Below are 22,111 nucleotides of genomic sequence, written 5' to 3'. Positions count from 1 at the left end.
GCTGTCGTGCGACGTGTCGCCACCGCTTCCACGTGCCTCGCCCCGCCGACGCCGGCGTGCGACGTGTAGCCACCGCTTACACGTGCCATGCCCCGCGTGCGCTATATAGAGCGACGAGTGCGGGCGCAACCACACGTCGCCACCGCCTCCGCTCATTCATCTCCGGGATGCCTCCACGTCGTCGAGGGGCGTCCGGTTTCCGTGGCGTTCGAGTGCGTCCGAGCGGTAGGTTCACCGCCGAGATACGCGCCGGTGGCTTCCGCCTCACCCTCGGCACGTACAACACGCCGGAGCTGGCGGCGCGCGCTTACGACGCGGCGGCGTGGCGCTTTCGGCGGCCAGGGCACGACATGAACTTCCCGGATGTTGAATCGCTAGAGGAGGCGGAGTTCCTCGCGCCACCGCCGTGCCTCGTCGATGACGAGGACCGTCGCCGGCACCGCCAGGTGCAGCGCAGGATCGCCATCGCCGAGCGCGACGAGCAGTTGATGCGCCAGTGGAGGGCGCAGTCCCCCGACGCGTTCTTTGCTAACCTTAGGGCACAACGCAGGTCCAACAGGCGCCACCGTCGGGCCGTCGCCGCCTTCGAGCTCGAGAACCCGAATACAACTTGGACCAAAAACGACCCTCGGTGGGATGACATTTGGACGGAGACAACCTCCGACGACGAGTAGAGACTAAACTAGTAATTTATCTATTTTATTGTAATTTCAATAAAGTCGTTGTCGGTTCTATTAGTTTAAATTTAGTTTATAAAGTCGTTGTCGGTTGCTTTTGTTCAATAAAGTGGTTGACACGAAATTTATTACGATTGAACTGAAATTAAAGTACAGAGCTCAACTGAAAAATAAGATACATGGCCATATTCGAATGTTGGAGCCATTCAATCATAGTCGTGCCTAGCCCTATAATAGTCGCCACTGTAGTCATCATAGTCGCCGACGTCATCGTCGCTAGCATCGGGGTCGCGGTTGTCGAACCTCGGCGGATGACCATGCGTGGGCTGGGATTGAGGGTAGCGCAGGCGGGGGCCACGATAGGCCATGACGCTCTGGAGAGTCCGGCCGCGCCACCACATCCGACGGCCGGCCTCGTTGAAGTTCGAAGGAGGCGGGCCGTCCTCCTCGTACCTCGCAACCGCCCTCTCACGCCGATTGATGAAGAAGCTGTCCCAAGTCGGGCTGTAGTCGGGATGCCACTGGGGATTCCTCCGCTGCTCAGGCGTGAGCTCGAAATAGTAGTGGTTCGTGATGGCCATCTCGCGTGGCACACCTAGAGGGATAGGAGGGACCGGTACGCCTCCGACGCTCAGCAACCAGCCGGTCGGGACGCGGTAGCCGGGCGGGCAGGGGTAGTTCGAGGCGCAAAGCGCCTCCGCCTCCCGGGGTGTTAGACATACGATGGAAGCCATGGGAGAGAGTGATGAGGTTTGCAGATATGAGTCCAAGCCTACATATATATAGTGGAAAAATGGCGGGAATGCGGGAAGAAAATAGGCGGGAACGAAGTGGCGCGCGAAACTTTCATCCCGGGTGGAGGCTCAAACCGGGACAAAAGACTGGGGGAGGCTTATCTAGGAGGGCCTTATCCGGGGGGATGATGTGCGGGTAACCTTTTGTCACGGTTGGTGGCTGCAACCGGGACTAAAGCTGTCGGCAGGATAAGGACGCGTGGGTGGACGCACTGCTCGATGAGATAAAGCATGTAGCGCACGACGCCCTGTCGAAGGAACAAGACAAAGTAGAAGCGGTGCCGTGCCTATAAAAGGAGCATCGATACGCCTTGCCAAGCAGATCAACAAGCCAAGCACAGTTTCATTCCCATGGATGAAGGAAAGGGTTGGGAAATCTCCCGTGGCGCAGCTTCTCGAAGATGTCGTTGGTGCACACGCCCTACGGCATCTTCGGAAGCTGCTCCTCGGAAAAATTTCCCTGCAAGCCCGTGAAAGACTCCCATGAACCTCTCGAAGGGGAAAGGGTTCTCATTATTACATAAATGTAGAGATTGTGTCTTGCGAACTATATATGAAGAATACATTATTACATCGCCATCTAGTGTTGTGATCTTCTACGCCGTAGCCATGGAGAATCTTCATCATTTAGTAAGATGCTTGGGTCAATTTTCACCGTGAAGGGCGGAATTTCTTTAAACTTATTATAATCTTCTGACATGTCTGTCTTGTCATCCACTCCCACGATGTTTCTTTTCCCCGAAAGAACTATGTGGCGCTTTGGCTCCTCGGTTGATGTATTCTTTTGTTGATTTCTTTTTCTTGATTTGCTAGACATGTCCTTCACGTAGAAAACTTGAGCCACCTCGCTGGCTAGGACAAATGGCTCGTCCAGGTACGCAAGATTGTTGGGATCCACTGTTATCATACCGTACTTATCGTCAATATGTATACCGCTGAGCTTCACCCATTTGCACCGAAACAAAGGGACCTTAAAAGTGGGACCATAGTCAAGTTCCCATATCTCCTCTATGTATCCATAATATGTTTTGGTCTGCCCATTCTCGTCTTTTGCATCGAAGCGGACACCGCTGTTTTGGTTGGTGCTCTTTTTATCTTGGTCGATCGTGTAAAATGTATTCCCATTTATCTCGTACCCTTGGAATGTACATATGTTTGAAGATGGTAACCTGGCCAACAAGAACAGCTGCTCCACAACAGATGGGTCATTAATGAGATGTCTTTGCAACCAACTGCCGAAGGTATTCATGTGTTGACGTGTAATCAAGGACTCGGGCTGGCCCGGGTTTATTTCTCGTAAAGCATTCTTATGTTTCTCGATGTACGGAGCCACCAAGATGGAATTGTATAGAACTGTGTAGTGTGCTTGATTGAAAGAAATCTTGTCCCTGCACACCGTTGCTTTCCTTCCTAGTGTGCCTTTTCCAGTCAGCCTCCCCTCATACCGAGATTCAGGAACACCAATCGGCTTAAGGTCAGGAAGAAAGTCAACACAAAACTCAATGACCTCCTCAGTTCCGTAGCCCTTTGAGATACTTCCTTCCGGCCTAGCTCGGTTATGAACATATTTCTTTAAGACTCCCATGAACCTCTCGAAGGGGAACATATTGTGTAGAAATACAGGACCGAGAATTCTAATCTCTTCAACTAGGTGAACGAGGAGGTGCGTCATAATATTGAAGAAGGATGGTGGGAACAACAACTCGAAGCTGACAAGACATTCGACCACATCTTCGTGTAATCCTGACAAAGTTTCTGGATCCATTACCTTCTGAGAAATTGCGTTGAGGAATGCACATATCTTCACAATGGCTAGTCGACCATTTTGTGGTAGAAGTCCCCTCAATGCAACCGGAAGCAATTGTGTCATAAGCACGTGACAGTCATGGGACTTCAGGTTCTGGAATTTTTTCTCCTTCATATTTACTATCCCCTTTATATTCGACGAGAAACCAGACGGAACCTTGATACTGAATAGGGCTTCAAAAAAGATCTCCTTCTCTTGTTTGTTAAGAGCGTAGCTGGCAGGCCCTACAAACTTCCCTTGATGATTGCCGTTTCGTCCTTTATGACGTTCCTGGTCCTCCCGTGCTTCTGGTGTATCTTTTGTCTTTCCATACACGCCCAGAAAACCTAGAATATTCACACAAAGATTCTTGGTCAGGTGCATCACGTCAATTGCAGAGCGGACTTCCAGGACTTTCCATTATTCTAGCTCCCAAAAAATTGATTTTTTCTTCCACATGGGCGCGTGTCCGTCAGCGTCTTTCGGAACAGGTCGACTGCCTGGACCCTTTCCAAAGATAACATTTAAATCCTTGACCATGTCAAATATATCAGCACCACTACGGGGGATAGGCTTCGGACGGCGGTCTGCCTCGCCATCGAAATGCTTGCCTTTTTTCCTTAAGGGATGCTTGCGCGGAAGGAAACGACGATTGAACGGGTACACAACTTTTCTGCTTTTTTCCAAATATTTACTTTCAGTCTCATCTAAACAGTGTGTGCATGCATTGTATCCTTTGTTCGTCTGTCCTGAAATGTTACTGAGAGCAGGCCAATCATTGATGGTTACGAATAGCAACGCTCGTAGGTAAAATTCTTGCTCGGTGTGCTCATCCCACACACGTACACCTGGTTTGGCCCACAACTCCAAAAGTTCATCGACTAATGGCCTTAGGTACACATCAATGTCGTTGTCCGGTTGCTTTGGACCTTGGATAAGCACTAGCATCATAATGAACTTCCGCTTCATGCACAACCAAGGAGGAAGGTTGTAGATACATAGAGTCACGGGCCAGGTGCTGTGACTGCAGCTCTGCTCCCCAAAGGGATTCATGCCATCTGTACTTAGACCAAAGTATAAGTTCCTTGCCTCACCTGCAAAATCCGGGAACTCTCTCCCGATGTTTCTCCACTGCCGACCATCAGCGGGGTGCCTCAACATCGCGTCTTTCTTACGTTCTTCCATGTGCCATCGCAACAACTTGGCATGCTCTTTGTTTCTGAACAAACGTTTTAACCGTGGTATTATGGGAGCATACCACATCACCTTCGCAGGAACCCTCTTCCTGGGTGGCTCGCCCTCAACATCACCAGGGTCATCTTTTCTGATCTTATACCGCAATGCACCGCATATCGGACATTTATTCAAATTCTCGTACTTCTCACCGTGGTAGAGGATACAGTCATTAATGCATGCATGTATCTTCTGCACATCTAATCCTAGAGGGCAGACAAGCTTCTTTGATTCATATGTACTGACGGGCAATTCGTTATTTCTTGGAAACAGCTTCTTTAATATTATCATCAATTTCTCAAATCCCGAGTCAGTCACACCGACCTCTGCCTTCCATTTCAGCAATTCCAATATGCTACCCAGCTTTCTATGTCCATCTTCACAACCTGGGTACAACAATTTGTGGTGGTCCTCTAACATCTTGTCGAACTGCAACCTCTCCTTATCCGTGGCACAGTCTCTTCTTGCATCAGAAATGGCCCGACGAAGATCATCATCAACAGGATCATCTGATGCCTGTTCTTCACCTCCTTCTTCTTCATTGTCGTCCATTGCGGTATCATCGCATTCAGAGAACATAGATCGGTACTGGTCATCGTTATCTTCTTCTTCATCGCCGTCTTCCATCATAACCCCTTCTTCTCCGTGCTTGGTCCAAACATTATAGCTGGACATGAATCCAAACCGAAGCAGGTGGCTCTTAATGTCTCTTGAGCAAGAGTAATCCTTCTCATTCTTACATTTCAGACATGGACAACACATAAAACCTTGCTTCGACTTGTTGGCCTCGGCCACAAGCAGGAAAGAATTCACGCCCTCTCTGAAAGCGGGAGCACATCGGTTACCGTACATCCATGGATGACTCATCTGCATCATAAGTGTATCAGATGCAATCACCTTGCTAAAATTAGTATTGTACGGACTATGTATATACGAGAAAATAGTTGCTAACCTTTTAGGATCAAAAAAAGGAGAAATATTATCAAATAAAATCAAGTGGCATCCCTCACAAGCATTCCATCAAACACCTCTTGTGCACATCAAGAAAAAATGAGCTAGCATACACCTCCACCTTTCACCACCAAGGAAAAAAATGTAGGGGGAGGTGGGGGGGCTGGCTGCGTGTATATATAGGAATGGACATTTTGTCGCGGGCCGTATTACGACCCGCGACAAAGGGGTGCTGGCGGGAGGCGCCAGAGCACAGACCCCTTTTGTCGCGGGTTGTGATACGGCCCGCGACAAAAGGGCGCGATAAAAGGCCCGGCTCGCTCCAAATGGTTTCGGGGCGACGTGGCCAGGCCATTTGTCGCGGGTGCAGGCACGCCCGCGACAAAAGGCTCCCACGAAAGCCCTGTTTTCCACTAGTGAACAGCCTCATCTTAGATGGTCCATGAGCCTAAGGATAGAACAATGTATTGGCCCGACAACCCTGTTATTACCGATCTTAACGAATACACGAACATGGTCGGTTCGATTGTTTAGCCCGTTATGCCAAAATCACTGCTCAACTCGCATTTTTAGTAAGAAAACGAGCCAAGCTCATGCGAGTCAAGCAAACGAGCGCTTGTTAAACTCGCCAAGCTTCGTGCTTTATGTCCAGCCCTACTCAACAGCTTACTAGTCTCATAGACCGACTCACTTCTTCTTTTCTCATGACAACCTTTGACGGAAAAGAAATTGCCACTTGTTGGCACAAAAATCTTTTTGCGTGCAAAGTTGGCTCTTGAATGACCTGTCGCGTTTGTAGTAACTAGTAAGACCGAGTCACGCATATTTTGCATGCATGCGTCCTTCATGTGAAGATTTCTGGTGCCTAGCTAATAGCGCCTAGCGCGAACGAAATGCATGCATGCTCGCAGTAATACACTCATGACCTGCATGACTATGAAATGATCGATAGACATTTTGATTCGTATCTATATATGCTCCATTGCGCAGAGTTTTCCTTCCTCCAGGAAAGTATTAGGTTGGATGGATGCATGTAGTCCTAGACTAGTAGCTATTCTATACCAATTAACACTACAACGTTATGAGATGTTGAAGTGAAACAAGTAAGCTCGGTGCTTGCCTATATGAGTGAGTTTGGCCCCCGTGACCCCAGGTCACATGAGGGTCTTCTTGGCTATGCAAGGAAGGAGAAGCAACACACGATCACATGCAGTGCGGGGATAAGAAACGACTCAGTCTACGTGTCTAACAGGGACAACGGCGTGCGTAGGAGCTCCTGCTTGCCGTCGGGGAGCGTGCGCAGGAAGCCCGGCAGCTTCGCCACCTCCGCGAGCTCGGCTTCGGTGAGCCAGACGGCGAACCCGTACAAGACCAGGGTATACAAGCACACTGTAGAAGGCTAGGGTTTTGGGTGTAAGCGGAATACATTGATCGGTGCACCTTGGCACATATATATAATACATGATGCGGGCCTCTACCTTAACTATACAAGGAACTAGGAGGTGGGCCGGTTACATAACGCACACGTACACAATATATTCAACACCCCCCTGCAGTCGAAGCGTCGCCAGAGACACAGAGACTGGAACGAAACTCCTCAAAAGTAGAAGTCGGCAATCCCTTAGTCATCACGTCGGCAAACTGTTGCGCAGTCGGAACATGAAGAACCCTAGTCCGTCCGAGAGCAACCTGTTCGCGTACGAAGTGAATGTCAAGCTCAATGTGCTTTGTCCGGCGATGATGAACGGGGTTGGCGGAGAGATATACAGCCGAAACATTGTCGCAGTAGACAACTGTAGCGCGGGACACGCCGTGATGCAACTCCTGAAGCAGCTGTCGGAGCCATGTGCACTCAGCAACTGCGTTGGCCACAGCTCGGTACTCAGCCTCCGCGCTAGAGCGCGAGACGGTAGGCTGTCGTTTCGATGACCAGGAAACGAGTGAGGGACCGAGGTAGACACAGTAGCCAGAGGTAGAGCACCGAGTGTCAGGGCAGCCAGCCCAGTCAGCATCCGAATAGGCCACCATCTCCATAGAGGGGGACGCTGTGAGGGTGAGTCCAAGATGCGTCGTGCCACGGATATAGCGGAGAATCCGTTTGACGAGCGTCCAATGAGAATCACGAGGAGCGTGCATATGGAGACACACCTGCTGAACAGCATACTGCCAATCTGGGCGTGTGAGCGTCAGATACTGAAGAGCTCCAACTATAGATCGGTAGAACGGAGCATCAGAAGCTGGGGAACCGTCTAGAGCTGAAACCTTGGCCTTCGTGTCCACAGGAGTTGCGACAGGGTGACAGTTGAGCATACCGGCGCGCTCAAGTAACTCATGGGCATACTTGTGCTGATGGAGAAAGAAGCCATCAGGACGCCGTGTGACCTCAATGCCAAGGAAGTAATGGAGAGCTCCCAGATCCTTGATGGCAAACTCGTCACGAAGCCGGAGAGTAAGCTGCTGAAGGAGAGCGGCGGAGGAGGCCGTGAGGATGATGTCGTCGACATACAGGAGCAAGTAGGCAGTCATGTCACCCTGATGATAGACAAACAGCGAGGCATCCGAGCGAGTGATGCAGAAGCCCATAGTCTGCAGAAAGCTGGCGATCCGCTAGTACCAGGCGCGAGGGGCTTGCTTGAGGCCGTAGAGCGACCGAGAGAGCAAGCACACATGTCCAGGATGAGAAGCATCGACAAAGCCAGTAGGTTGCTCACAAAAGACCTGCTCAGTAAGATGTCCATGAAGAAACGCATTGGAGACATCCATCTGGTGAACTGGCCAGCCACGAGAGACAGCAAGCTGCAGCACGGTGCGAATCGTGCCCGGTTTAACAACCGGTGCAAAAGTCTCGGTGAAGTCAACGCCGGCGCGCTGACGGAAACCGCGGACCACCCAGCGATCCTTGTAGCGCTCAAGGTGCCATCGGAGTGAGTCTTGTGCCGAAAGACCCACTTGCCACTGATGACATTGGCGCGAGGTGGCCGAGGGACCAGTGTCCAGGTGCGGTTCCGCTGTAGGGCGGCGTACTCATCCTGCATCGCAGCGAACCAGTGAGGATCCCGAAGAGCTGCCCGTACGGAGACGGGAATCGGAGAGGGCTCGGACGTGGAGGCCGTGAGGAGATACTCGGCGCTAGAGTATCTCAGACTCGGGCTGTGGGTGCCGGTCCGGGACCGCGTCGTAGGGGCGACGGTCGGCGCCGTCGCGGCAGGAGCCCCGGCCACGCCGGGGGCCGAAGGAGCAGTCGACACCGAAGGCGGCGCAGCGGGCAGCGTGGCGGACTCCGAGTCGGAGTCGGAGGCGGACTGCAAGCAGCAGGGCGGCGAGGGGGCGCGACCAGGAAGGGTCGCTGCACGTCCCGAGGCGCATGCAGCGCCGAAGCCAGGGGGCGGTCCAAGGCTGGACCGTCCAGCGGGCTGGGTCCGAGAGCCGTCCGTGGTGGGCGGCGAGGCGAGTACCGGCGGCGAAGAAGTGGCGGCGGGTACCTGCTGAAAAGGAAACTACATGTCGTCAAAGTAAACATGTCGCGACGTGAAGACGCGATGGGAGACGGGATCATAGCAGCGATATCCTTTTGTGTTGGGTGGGTAACCGAGGAAGACGCAGGCTAGCGAGCGGGGTGCAAGCTTATGAGGCGCAGTAGCGGCGATGCTAGGATAGCAGAGACAGCCAAAGATGCAAAGCTCGTCATAAGTAGGTGGGGCACCGAAGAGAAGATGATGAAGGGCGAAGTTGTCGCGGGTGCGGCATGGGCGAATGTTAAGAAGAAGAGTGGCTGTAGAGAGCGCGTCAGGCCAGAAACGCGGTGGCATGTAGGCGTGAAAAAGGAGAGTGCGAACGCAGTCATTAAGAGTGCGGAGGACGCGTTCAGCGCGACTTCTGTTGCGAAGTGTAAGGGCATGTGAGGCGAAAAGTGGTGCCATGGGTGGTGAGGAGAGTGCGAACGGCGAGGTTGTCAAACTCCTTCCCGTTGTCTGTTTGCAACGCAAGAATGGGACGACCAAACTGCGTGGCGACATAGGAGTAAAACGCGGCAAGAGTGGCGAGAGTATCGGACTTGCGGCGCAACGGGAAGGTCCACACATAATGGGAAAAATCATCGAGGATGACAAGGTAATAAGTATAGCCCGTATTACTTGCAACTGGAGAGGTCCAAACATCACTATGGATTAACTCAAAAGGGTAGGAGGCGACATGAGAGGAAGCCTGAAACGAAAGCCTAGTATGTTTGCGAAGACGACATGCATGACAAGAATGATCAGCGATCTTATTACACGTGAACGAAAAACTCCAAAGAATGTGACGAAGAGTGACGGGGTTGGGATGACCCAAGCGAGCATGCCAAAGGTCCACACCGGTGGCGAGGGCGACGGGGGCGGATGTGGAAGGCGAGGAGTGCACTGGGTAGAGGTCACCGGGACTGTCACATCGGAGGAGCACCATCCGGGTTCGGGAATCCTTGACAGAGAAACCAAACAAGTCAAACTCAACAGTCACAGGATTATCACGTGTAAATTGTTTAACAGAGACAAGATTTTTGATGAGGTTAGAAGAAACTAAGACATTAGACAATGAAAGTGGAGTGGACGTAGATGGAAGAGATGCATGGCCTATATGAGTGATGGGAAGAGAGGAGCCATCTCCGACGGTAATGCGAGTAGAAGTGGTGACGGGGCGGGAGGTGTGGAGGATACCGGGGTGGGCAGCCATATGAGCGGAGGCGCCTGTGTCCATGTGCCAGTCGCCGCCGCCAGCGTACGCGGTCGGTGTCGGAGCGGCGTGCAGCGCGGCTAGGAGGGCCGGGTCCCAGGGCGCAGGCGGCATCGGGGGCAGCGGTGGCAGCCCGCCTGGCTGCGACGGCTGCCCTAACATGTAGGGCCCGTAGGGCTGCATGTACTGCTGCGGCGCGGCGAAGTACGCCTGGTGGGAGGGTGGCCGCGGGCCGAGGACGCCGGGGGCAGGGGCGCGGGGGACCGGCATGGTGTAGGCATGCACGACGCCGGTCCAGGGGTTCTGCCCGGCGTACCACGGAGCCGGCTGGAAGAGCTGCTGCGGACGGACAGCGCCGCCCGTGGGCGGTTGCTGCGCCTGAGGCTGCTGCTGCTGCTGCTGGCGGCCACCGCGGCGACGGTTGTTGGCGTTGGCGGGTTGAGCCGGTGGCGGTGGTGGCGGCGCCGGCTGGTAGGCCGGCGGGTGGGGGAAGCCGGGCGGAGGGCGAGCGACGGGGGGGCGCCGGTTCGGCGCGGGTGCCGGTGGCGAGGGCGGTGTGCGTCGCGCAGGACCGCACCATCCGCAGCCGACGCTCCTCGAGCTTGAGGTACGCCACGACCTTGGGGAAGGTGGGGTCCGGGAGGAGGGTGAGGTTGGAGGCGGCATTCCCGTAGTCCTCGTGCAAGCCGGCGGTGAAGGTGGTGATGAGCAGCTCGTCGCCGATGGGCTCGCCGAGATCGCGAAGCTCGTCCGCAATCTTCTTGAGGCGCATGCAGTAGTCGTCGATGGAGGAGTCGAGCTGGTGGCACCCATAGAACTCGCCATGGAGGAGGACCTTGCGCTGGAGCTTGTTGTCGGTGAAGAGACCGTTGAGCTTGACCCAGACGGCGCGGGCGTCGTCCTCGTCGGCCACCACCGTGTGGAAGAGGTCGGTGGAGATGGTGAGGTAGAACCAACGGATGATGGTGGCGTCGATGATCATCCACTCCTCGTCATTGACCATGAGACGGGAGTCCACGGAGCCGTCGACGTGACTGTGAAGAAGAAACTCGTGAAAAACGAGGGAGAAGTACCGCTTCCATGGAGAGTAGGACGCGGAGGTCTGGCTGAGGGTTACCAGAACGCGATCGGCGATGTTGAGGTCGCGGATGAGAGCCATGTCCGGGCCAACAAAGGGGTTGCTGCCGGAGGAGAGGGTGGAGCCCGGGGACTGCATGGCGGCGTCGAGGAGGAGAGGCGCGCGGTGGGGCGGCGGCTCGAGGGTAGGCGGCGGCGGCGGCGCAGGGGAGAGGGCGGCGGCGCAGGGGAGAGGGCGGCGGCGGCGGCGGTAGCTCGAGGGGGCTGCGGCGGCGACGGCGCAGGGAGGGCGCGGCGGCGGCGGCGGCTAGGTTAGGAATCGAGGTAGGAATCTGATACCATGTAGAAGGCTAGGGTTTTGGGTGTAAGCGGAATACATTGATCGGTGCACCTTGGCACATATCTTTACTATTAGTTTGCAAACGGTGGTGTCCGTACGTAAAATAACCATCGTACGTAAAAAAAACCACACCCTTCCTACTGCCGCGACGTGAAGAAAAACCGTGATCTGAAAAAAAACCATTATGCGCCCTGGTCCGCTGGTCGCCGTCTGCTCGGGCTGGTTATCCATCACCAAATCATCCCCGAGCCCGTCAATTCTTCTCGGAGGCCGCAAGGAGCCCGTCAAGTCCGGAGGGCTACGGCCTCCAGATCCCTTCTTCCGCGTGGCCGTTCGCGCTTGCCTACGACGGTGGCTTCCACCGCTTGCAGGACCCCTTCGTGTATCCTGGCTCCTGCCGCCACCGCTGAACGATCATGGTAGGAGATGACCGTCGGTCCGCATCCAGACCCGATCGCTGATAAGCGGAGGGAACCTGACGAAGAAACTCTAGATTCGATGGTCGCGTCGTCGCTGCTCAGGTAGGGCCGGCGGCCGGAACCGTTTGTCCATGTCTAGGCGCCGCCGTGCCCGTCCCCAAGCAGGCAAGGCCGTCCCCGTGGAGGTCCTCCCCGAGCCCTTTGCAAGTGATCTGCACGATCATGTTCCCGTGGAGGTCTTCCCTGAGCGCCGTGCCTGTCCCCAAGCAGCCAAAGATGTTGCTTAGTATATGGGAAAATAGGAGAACTCACTCGAGCCGTGCTGTCCCCAAGCAGCCAAAGCTGTTGTTGCTCAGTATATGGGTAAATAGGAGAACTCACTCAGGGAACAAGTGATCTGCAAGATCACGTGCAGGGTGAACCTTCACGCCAAGCGCTTTGCAAATTCTCGAACTTCATCTAAGTCTTCTTCTACACTACCATGAAAAACTACTTCAAGACACTGCATACAACAAATATGGATAAACTTTCAGCATCCTACAGTATGATTATTTGTTCTTGGATAAGTCAGAGTATGTATGCTTTTAGAGGTCTCAAAATCAAAAATTTGCAATGGAGCAGAAGGAAAACGTAACAATAAATCTAGACATCGAAATTCAGGCTACATATTGTTGTTCTATTATTTAGTTTTTATTTACTTATTTATTTAATAGAGAATAAATTCAATAGAGAATAGCGAGTGCGAAAAAAATGCCAATACATATTCTACATGTCGAAATGCCCATGGCATCCTATAAAAAAAACCTAAATTGAATCAACTTCCCACTCACCAAGTTGCCTTTCCAATATGTCATATAGAAAACAAATCCGCACTTTGAATTATGTCATTTTAGTTCAAAGAATTATCTCTGATCACCTACTATGACAAACATTTGTTCTCTCAATGTGCAAATATTATGTTTTATAAACCAAGTCAGGAGGATTTACATCACTCAAACTGCTTTTATATCTAATTATCATCACGTATTGGTGCTATTGTTAGGTGAGTGGAAAATTATCCATTCAAATTAGATTATAAATTTAGTAAGAAAATATTTAGTAATCTTTGATTTGTGTTATATCAATTATCAAATAGTTTTTATTGGTGTTGTGGTATAGATTTAGCATTTACAGAAAAACATATGTTCAAATGTGTGCGGTGAGAATCCAAGAGACCAGTGGAGTCCTAAAAAAACTTCCTTGATGAATTATGCAAACTGAAAATTTTAATTTTTTTATGTTTATAACTATATATGTGCAATATACTGGGAGGTCGTGGCAACGCACGAGCATTCAGCTAGTATAATACATGATGCGGGCCTCTACCTCAACTATATAAGGAACTAGGAGGTGGGCCGGTTACATAACGCACACCTACACAATATATTCAACACACACCAAGCGCTTCTCGCCAAAGTCCGTCAGGGTTCTTGGCAGAAAGGTCTCGTGACATCGGCGATGCGCGCGCTTCGGCTCATGGTGTCGGCATCCGCCGGTGGCGAGAGGAAATCGATGTAGATCCGATATACAGGATCTTCTTTTGCCCGGGAAGAAACAGCTAGCGAGGAGGAAAAGGAAGATACTGGTGAGAAAGGATTCCATGGCGTAGAGCTCCGATTGAAGGGAAAACAACACAAGGCGTGCAGATCCGCGCAAGATAGTATGTAATAGGTCAACCGACCCTGAATCTCTACTGCTAAAGAAAATCGATCTCTTCCCGAAGCAAAACCGCTCGAGCAAAGGAAATATTCCGCACGGAAATTCAGTGGCCAAAAGAGGGAAAAAATATCCAACGGCTCATAATCCTCAACGCCATACAAGAAAATATGAAAGTTACAAAAATGTCTTTGCACCACCCACTAGTGGAAAACAGGCCTAATGTCGCGGGTTGTACGACCCTTTTGTCGCGGGCGGCCAGCCGCGACAAGGGAGGCGCGACAAAAGGTCCCCCTTTTGTCGCGGGTCTCTTACAACCCGCGACATAAGGTCCACCACGTGGCAGCCGCGGGTCGCGCAGGTGACATGCCCTTTTGTCGCGGGCGGTATTACCACCCGCGACAAAAGGCCCTCTACGTGGCAAGCGCACAACGCTGCTGCTTTAGGGATTGAGAGGTGCAGCACCCCCCCCCCCCCCCGCCACCCCCCGCCATTCGAAAATAAAAGTTGGATATATTTGTACGCTACTAGATCAGTGGTACACGTTCATTCATTATATATATATAGATCAATCAAACAAATGTTGGAAGCAAAAGTCGATTCCCCTTACATGTAGATTCCCCTTACATATATATATACATTTAGCTCACGATCGACAAGCGGTACTAACGACCGTCTATTTGGAGGTAGAGCATCTATTTGGACTAAACAAGCCTTTGTTGTTTAGTACTTCTTTAACCAAAAGTCCCGCTAGTTCCTCCGCAATTCCTAGTAGGTGTTCCTTTGGTTGGAGTCTGTCCCGCATGTAGTCGACCTATATACGAAAATGAGATGAGTATGACTATATCAATCTTGATAACGAAATATTGACGATAATAAATAAAGTTTGTGAGTGTTATTGCTTACGTTGAATTTATTTTTGTTCTGCGTCTCAGTGGTTAACATGCGAATGGACTCGCAAACGTAGTATCCACATAGGTTCTTCCCTTGTGGCTGCTGAGGGCACGGTACAGGAGTAAATGTTAACTTCTCTGCCCAGGTACCGTCCTTACGATGTCTCTTGAAAGCGGTCCAAGCCCTGCCAGGCAAAAGAATGATTGAATGAGTGGATAATTAATTGATATCTCACGAAAGATATAGCGCGGCGATGAAGGAAATTACACTTGGAGCAACTTCTGCAAGTCGTGGAACCCGTCCACGCCTCTACTCAGTGGGTCTCTTACTTCAACTATTCCCTTATCAGGTTGAATGTCTAGTAGAATCCAGTGGAAGCTGCACATGTTATGTATATACGTCAGGAATTACACTTAACATCGAGTAAGAAAAATTGAATGTGCATAAAAGATCATTAAGACTCTCACTCGTAGTTGTAAGGAAACAATATTGAATCACAGAAATATTGCTCCCCCAAAAACCTTAGTAGGTTTCCCCCCGTGTCTTGGGCATTATACTTTACCGTTTGAACATGTACTTTATCTGGCTCAACAAACCCAATATTGATAATATTATTACTTTTGCATTCACTGATCTTCAGTCTGCATAATAGAGAACACATAAGATATAATGAGTATATGCAATGAAAATGAACATGAACTGAATGAAAATGAACTTATATGTAGTTAACAACTTACAAGCAATAGCAACTCATGAGAGATTTGTCGAGGGCTTCTAAATTGAATAACTGCCAGAGTTCATTCATCTCAATATGGATCTCCTCCTTCCGGTAGTAATATTCCCATGGTATAGTCGCCACGATGAACCTTATGTTCTCCTTGCATGCATCAAGGTACCTGTGGTGACCCGGCATACCACTGCATGGTGTAGTATGCAAGTCTGATATAACACCAATGAAACACCGTTCCACTAGTATTATATCGCTCAGAGTGGTACAGCAGAAACATATGCGGGTCCAAGGCATGTCTATAGAATTACAACACAGACTCTTTACAAAAGATCCACACATCCTCCTACTTTACAATGAGGTATAAACTGCAGATAACTCCAGAAGAACGACTCGTAGACTAATCCTATCACTAACTCTAATGGTAGAGTATTTAACTAGCTATAGAGGCTGAGAATAGATTCTAGCTAAATAGGAGCTAGGTTTAGGAAGCTAGTTCCCTTCTATGGCTAAACTAGGTTTTCTCCTTGTTGGATGAGGTATCTGACTCTTCTGACAATGTCCAGTCTCGTGAAGTAGTTGTTGACTCCTCGGCCTTCGAGTTGTATTGTAGATCCTCCTTCGATGCCTCCATATCTAAGCAGGGGATTTAAGAGTGGGATGAGTACGAGCGTACTCAACAAGTTCATTATAGGAAAGAGGTGTTTAATGCACTAGCTACGGCATTAGACCAGAAAGTCTAATACCAATGCAGGTTTTCATAACCATTTCTTCAAAAGGTTGCTTTTATTCAGAAGAACTATGTCCGTCAGCCTTCACCGGTTTACTAGAACTTCATGGAGTTCCTTTCCGGCAGCGTTCGCAGTTCCATATCCCGGAACAGGGAGTGACAGGTCACGGTTCATTACACTCTGCAGAGGTGTGTTGCTTTACCCATAAGAGATCTTAACCTTGGTGCCAACCGGGCATATGTTCCCGTCCACACTTCCTATGGTGTGAGGCCCGGTATAAGGTCTAGCCAATCATGTTCCTCCGCTACCTCGAACACCCACCCTTTGTTGCATGCCCCGACCCTGGGTCCTCGCCGGTCCCATTATTCCCATAGATTTCAGGGTGGACCCCGACCACGACGACAGTCTGGGATCGAACCAAACTCCTTCGCCGGTAGCTGCAACCCATCATAGACCGCAATACCGTGGGGACTTAGGACTCCCCAGCCTCACCATCTTGCTCCTTCGGGCGACAAGTGTACTACGGACAATGCCGTGGGGACTTAGGACTCCCCAGCCTCACCAGCTTGCCCCCTTGGATTACAAGTGTACTACGGTAGAGCGCATCCGTTGATGAACGAGAGGTGGAAACACTTTTGACTACTCCGTCCCACTCCGGATCTTATGGTTAACACGGGTATTACGGCACAAGAATCACTGGCGACATTTGTTGTTTAATCCTAGATGGATATAAACCCTTGCAATGGAACCTCCACCATATCAACACAATCCATGGTTCCATTGCCCACCACTTAGTCATATTCATTGTTATGAAAGTAGTGGTTTTGATTTTTATGCGATAGTGATAACCATAATACTTTGCAAGTAATTTGATAGAAATACTCAAATGACATGAGCAAGTGATGAACTTGCCTTTCTTGACTGCAAGATTATGCAGTCAAGGTCTTCGATACGCAATAACTCCAAATTCTGAAATAGCATCATCGTCCGGTAAGGACGATGTTTAAAAGATTGGCAAGGATGCAGTAATGCATAAGTATGAGATGCAATCGCTCTAGGCGTGACCTAACCCCGATGATTTAGGATTAGTGAGTTGAAATGATTAGTTCAAGATGTGTTGCACTTTTAGAGTGATTCACAAACAAAGTTCTTATTAGGGTTGTGTTGTTTTAGAACCATAAGCAGGTGGTAGAATACATAGTAACAATCATATACACTCAAGAATAGTAGTTGTATAATAAGTAAAGAGCAGTTGTCAATTTTAAGTCCTATAGTGCATGGTTGGTGATTACTTATTATATAATTCCAAAGAATAACTTTTGAAGAACATGTTCTTTAACAAAGAACAAGTATGATAACTAGGTTGATGGGGTTCTATGGTTGACTCCGGTTTCATTTAGTTTCTAGAGTAAGTATTAGATAGATCACAACATAGTTGGATTCATCAATAATTAGAACTTGTAGGGTTGAGTTAAGCCTAAGCATCTTGTGCAATTTATTATAAATAGTTGCTATCAAGGTTGGTATACCTTCTTTGGTGATAATCTGGTTATTGGCTATAGGTCCTATTAGGTAGGATTGATGATGATTCCTTATTTTCTTCAAAAGAATAACTTTTGAAGAACATACTTCTTAAATAATAAGAAGTATCTTAATTAGGTTTAAGGTTGTCTAGGTTTTGCTATTGGATTTACTAAGTAAGAAGTAGTTGACTCCTAAGTGGGATGATAATTAATTTATCTTACACTAATAGGGTTTAGTGGAGTATGGTTAGGTAATGCAAGATAATAAGCATGGTTGCTATTTGGGGTTCATCACAATGGTGTGATGCTAAGAATGGATGAATAAGGATGATGGTCTTGACAGTGGAAGCTAGGGTTTAGATTTGGTTGATCCTACTTGATCAACTAGGTTTAGAGATATGCATACAGGGAATACTAAATTGCTGGTGATAGGGTTCTACATTTTATGTAGACATAGGTATGTCTTTCAGTTGCTAATGATGGCTCTATGATTTGAAATAAAGTATCATGATCACATGTTCTAACCTAGGGTTTAGGTTAGATGCAATTTAGGTTTCATATTGGTTATTGGAACAAGGGTTTGGTGCCTAGTTGAATTAGGGTTTTAGGATTACACATGAAATGATGAATTTCTGTTTTTCTATCATATGGAACTAGGGTTTCCTAATTACCATATAGGTCTATGATTAATAACTTCATTATCAAGTTGAAGTTATTAATAACTATGAAATAAAAATAATACTGGATTTGATATTTTATTATTTTTAATGAATTAATAATTAAGGTAATTATTAACTAGAATTTAAATCTTTCTAATAATGATTTAACAAAATAACAAATAAAGAAAATTAGCTTTATTGTTTTCTTTATTTATTTACTGGTTTTATGTAATTTGGGAAATTTTCCTATTTATTGAATTTGATTTGCATTTAGGATTAAAGAAAAATGCTTAAATAACAATATTAAATACTTAAATTTTTATTGCAAATAAAAATTTCATATTATATTTTTATTGGATAGATCTTTCTTTTCTAAGAATTTTGATACCTTATTTATTTTTTTCTGAGTTATAACGAATTAGATATGAATTTGCAAATTTTCAGATAATTTGTGGAATTTGAATTTAAACGGTTAAATACTAAAACTACCCAGCTAACCTACCCACACAGCCACTGACTGGTGGGGCTGTGTCCACGCTGGCTGCCACGTGATGCCGACGTGGCAACCAAGTGCTCTGCCGGCGGCCAGTGGTGGACGACGCCGGCGATACAGGGTTCCCGCGAGGGCGTGCGTTGGTTCATTGGAACGGGAACGACAAGACGATGCTAGTGGTGGTCGCGCCGCTCCTTATTGGTCATCGGAGTGTGCTCGCCGACGAGGTACTGCGGCGGTGGACACGGTCACACGGCCAGAGACAAGCTACGGGCGACGAATTGATGCAATAGGAGGCTCAGTAGGTGCGCGAGCTCACCGTGATTGTGTTGAGCTCGACGGCGAGGTCGGAGGTGGTCCGAATCGACGGCGAACGTCGATGTGCTGTCGGTGACCGGCGAAAGGGGGCGACGATTCTCTGGCGATTGAGAGCTTCCGGGCTCAATTCCTTTTGCATATATAACAAGTCGACCATGGCGGTTCTAACGGTGGCCACGGCGAGGTCTGGGGTGGTTTCTACCGGCGGCGAGAAAGATGACCGGGGCGAGCTAGGGTTTGCTAATTTGGGGGAAAATGACGAACAGGAGCGAGGAGGGCTTCGGCCGAGTATTTATAGGGCTCCCGCGTTCGTCGTCGGTCGCCCAGGTCAACAACGGCGGCCGGGACGTGGCTCTCCTCATCGTGCTGGCGTCCTCCCGCGCGTCGTCGATGGCGAAGACGAAGACGATGACTTCGGCTTCGATCTTATCCAGGCGAAACGGTACGTGGGCTGCTGGTGGGTTGTGCTGGACCGGTGCGGTTTGGGTTGGACCTGGCTTCTACTGGGCTCCCCAGTTGGGCTGCTGCGGCAGGTAAGCCAGTTTCTTTCTTTTCTTTTATTTCTGTCTTTCTTTTTTTCTGTTTTCCATATTGTTAATTTAAATACTGTTTTGAATTCAAATATTTTTTTAACTTTATTGTTTGAATTCAAGTGAGATTTACTCCAGGCACTTAAAAGATTGTTGTTATATATTAGCAAATTTAATATGGTACTTAAAACATTGGTTTATCAATTACTGTTGATATTTGGATTAATTATCCATATAGGCATGAATTTGAACATTGTCTTTGGAACTATTCAAATTATTTTCCAAATGATTGTTTTCTTATTTAGTGATATTTAGGTTTTATTTGGTATTACTTTGCAAGAAACAAGTTCATGGTAATATTTACTACTGAATTGCAAATAAGAAGGTGGATTTAATGGCATGATTTCATGTACTAAAGAGTGTCTAAGGATTTGACTTCATATTTAGGAATGTTGTTACTTGTACATAATTTTATGTGAGCACTTTCTTTTTAAGGTTTGTAGGTTTTATTATAACCATCTTTCAAAGGTGGTACTAGGGTTAGATTTAATAACATCTTGAATGACCTGGAGTTGACATGATTCTCATCATAGTTGGGTCTGGTTGATACTGATAAGTGGTTGATCAACACCTATGGGTCTTAATAATAGAACTTAGCATTGGGTTAATCTTAGGTTCATAATTGAAACATAAGATGTAGTTTATGAGCATTTTCTAGGGTTCTAATGAGGTTCACCTAATGGCATGTGGTTTGGAACTCAAATGTGCACTAGATTTATATTTGTGGTCACTCCAATGACTCACCAACTAGGTTTTATTCTCCCTATCCATTATGAGGTGGTTACTTGCTTAATATTTCATGTGCTTCTCTAATTACTAAGGATTTGAGAATTGGTTTTATCTTTTACCATTTAACTTCTTTTATTATCCTCAATTAATCATTGAAGTAACTACATTGGTTATAGTTCTTTTTTATAGTTAACTTTGGTCATGATGATGAATGGTTTCTCACCATATAAAGTATAGACTTTAACTCTAAGCTTTTCTTGTGTGCTTATATCTTCTACTTCAAGTTCTTAGGGTTTATGATCATTACACAATTTATAATGATCAAGGTTTGGTTTCCTAGATTATTACTAAAAGTATTTGGATATGGTTATACTAATTTACCCTTCTCACTCTACAAGGACTTGGACTATAATCTAGGTTTCTACTCAAGGGATGCTGATGTGATTAGCTAAATATAAAGTTTTCCTAATAATTCTACCTTGCTATCTTCTGTAGCTTGTTCTTCGTGAATTCGATAAACCTGCATCTTGTGGCATGCCTCCACCTCCTAGCTGCTTCATCTTGATCCTAACTATTTTATGGAGGGGCTCAATGTGTTGGTTTCCTTGCATATGGTGCAAGATGATTGAATGAATGGAGTGTGAGACTCCCTTTTATAGGCTTGAGCAAGCTCTAGTATCATGACACATAGGTGGATGACTCTTGCTTTGATTTGATGAGTAAGGTGCTTGGGTGTCATGCCTTTATCCATAGTAATCCCTTAAGCATGAGGTGGCATTGCTTAGGATGCAAGCTATGTAGATATTTTCATCCTATGTGGCATGGTATTATCCTCTCATGTGATTTGTTTTTGGATGGCCAAGTGGCTTTTGTTACTAAATGTCTTATGAATGATCTTATGCTTATGGTTGAGTCACTATATCATATGTGATTGTATTTATATTATAATTGGGATCAAAATGTCAAGAATAAGAATTATACCCCAATTTTGAATGATGATTGTGATTTCACCAAGGCATGATCATATAAGTTTCAAAGTACTCATAGTTTATTTTATTCAAATAGTTTGAACTATAATTCGTAATGTAAACGAATTTAGTTTTGTAATATTCCACATATTTAATAAGTTATGATTACAATAAGAATGTGTGGCTTTTATGCACCTAGGTCCTTGGGTTTTGCTATATTTGGTATTTAGTTTTAAAGTGAATTCAATTGTACCTCAAGTGTAGTTGCTTAACTTTTAAGTGTTAATAACTTAGAGTTTGCTTCTTATCTCTTTGATGGTTACAAACCTCTCCCATCTCTAGGGTTTAATGATAAGCTTTTGTGGGTGTTAAGTTCAAGAGTTTAGTTCAAGAAATACCATGAGGTTCATGGTAGGTCTATTTATTTGTTAATGACATGGAAAAGATAAGTCAAGAATAGTTCTCTTCATTTTATGGTTAGTTGATTTCCAGTTGAATAGATGTTCTTATGTTATGGCAAGGAATATCATGTTATGATCTTTTATAAGATCAAGCAATTGATCCTTGATTAATATGTTATTGTGTTGGTTTTAATTCCATTTGATCTAACCCCTTAGATCAAATCATCTTTTCCCAAAACAGGTTTTAACAAAGTCACATTGAGGTTTATAGAACTTGACTTGATGATCTACTTCAATTCCATCAAGGTCAGGTGAAATCTTCAGTTACTGTGACTGTTTTACTTTAAAGCGCGAAAATTCCCCAGATTTTCTATGCATGAATGCAATGCACACATCTGT

At 47.5% G+C, this 22,111-nt stretch overlaps 2 protein-coding genes across 2 annotated transcripts; both read right to left on the bottom strand.

The window, feature by feature from the left end:
- Nucleotides 1-6,678: 6,678 nt before the first annotated feature.
- On the bottom strand, nt 6,679-8,024 carry LOC127304447 (uncharacterized mitochondrial protein AtMg00810-like). Its single transcript, XM_051335134.1, has 2 exons — nt 7,209-8,024; nt 6,679-6,840 (listed from the first exon to the last, which is right to left on the bottom strand). Exons 1-2 carry the CDS (start codon nt 8,022-8,024, stop codon nt 6,679-6,681), a joined length of 978 nt encoding a protein of 325 aa, XP_051191094.1.
- Nucleotides 8,025-8,570: 546 nt separating this feature from the next.
- Nucleotides 8,571-11,364, bottom strand: LOC139831853 (uncharacterized). The gene is made up of 3 exons (XM_071821201.1): nt 10,726-11,364; nt 9,794-10,616; nt 8,571-8,923 (listed from the first exon to the last, which is right to left on the bottom strand). Exons 1-3 carry the CDS (start codon nt 11,362-11,364, stop codon nt 8,571-8,573), a joined length of 1,815 nt encoding a protein of 604 aa, XP_071677302.1.
- Between the last annotated feature and the right edge of the window lie 10,747 nt (nt 11,365-22,111).

The sequence above is a fragment of the Lolium perenne genome, chromosome 5 (genome assembly GCF_019359855.2).
Source record: "Lolium perenne isolate Kyuss_39 chromosome 5, Kyuss_2.0, whole genome shotgun sequence".
In the NCBI taxonomy this organism is placed as follows: domain Eukaryota; kingdom Viridiplantae; phylum Streptophyta; class Magnoliopsida; order Poales; family Poaceae; genus Lolium; species Lolium perenne.
This window is presented reverse-complemented; position numbering and strand designations above follow the sequence as displayed.

Coding starts and splice junctions, on each gene's coding strand:
- LOC127304447 (XM_051335134.1), bottom strand. CDS start 8,024: ATGGGCTTCTGCATCACTCGCTCGGATGCCTCGCTGTTTGTCTATCAT. Junction 6,841..7,208: donor ACTGCGACAATGTTTCGGCT/GTATATCTCTCC, acceptor CCAAAACCCTAG/CCTTCTACAGTGTGCTTGTA.
- LOC139831853 (XM_071821201.1), bottom strand. CDS start 11,364: ATGCAGTCCCCGGGCTCCACCCTCTCCTCCGGCAGCAACCCCTTTGTT. Junction 10,617..10,725: donor AGGAGCGTCGGCTGCGGATG/GTGCGGTCCTGC, acceptor CCGGCCTACCAG/CCGGCGCCGCCACCACCGCC. Junction 8,924..9,793: donor CCCCGTCGCCCTCGCCACCG/GTGTGGACCTTT, acceptor CCTTTTCAGCAG/GTACCCGCCGCCACTTCTTC.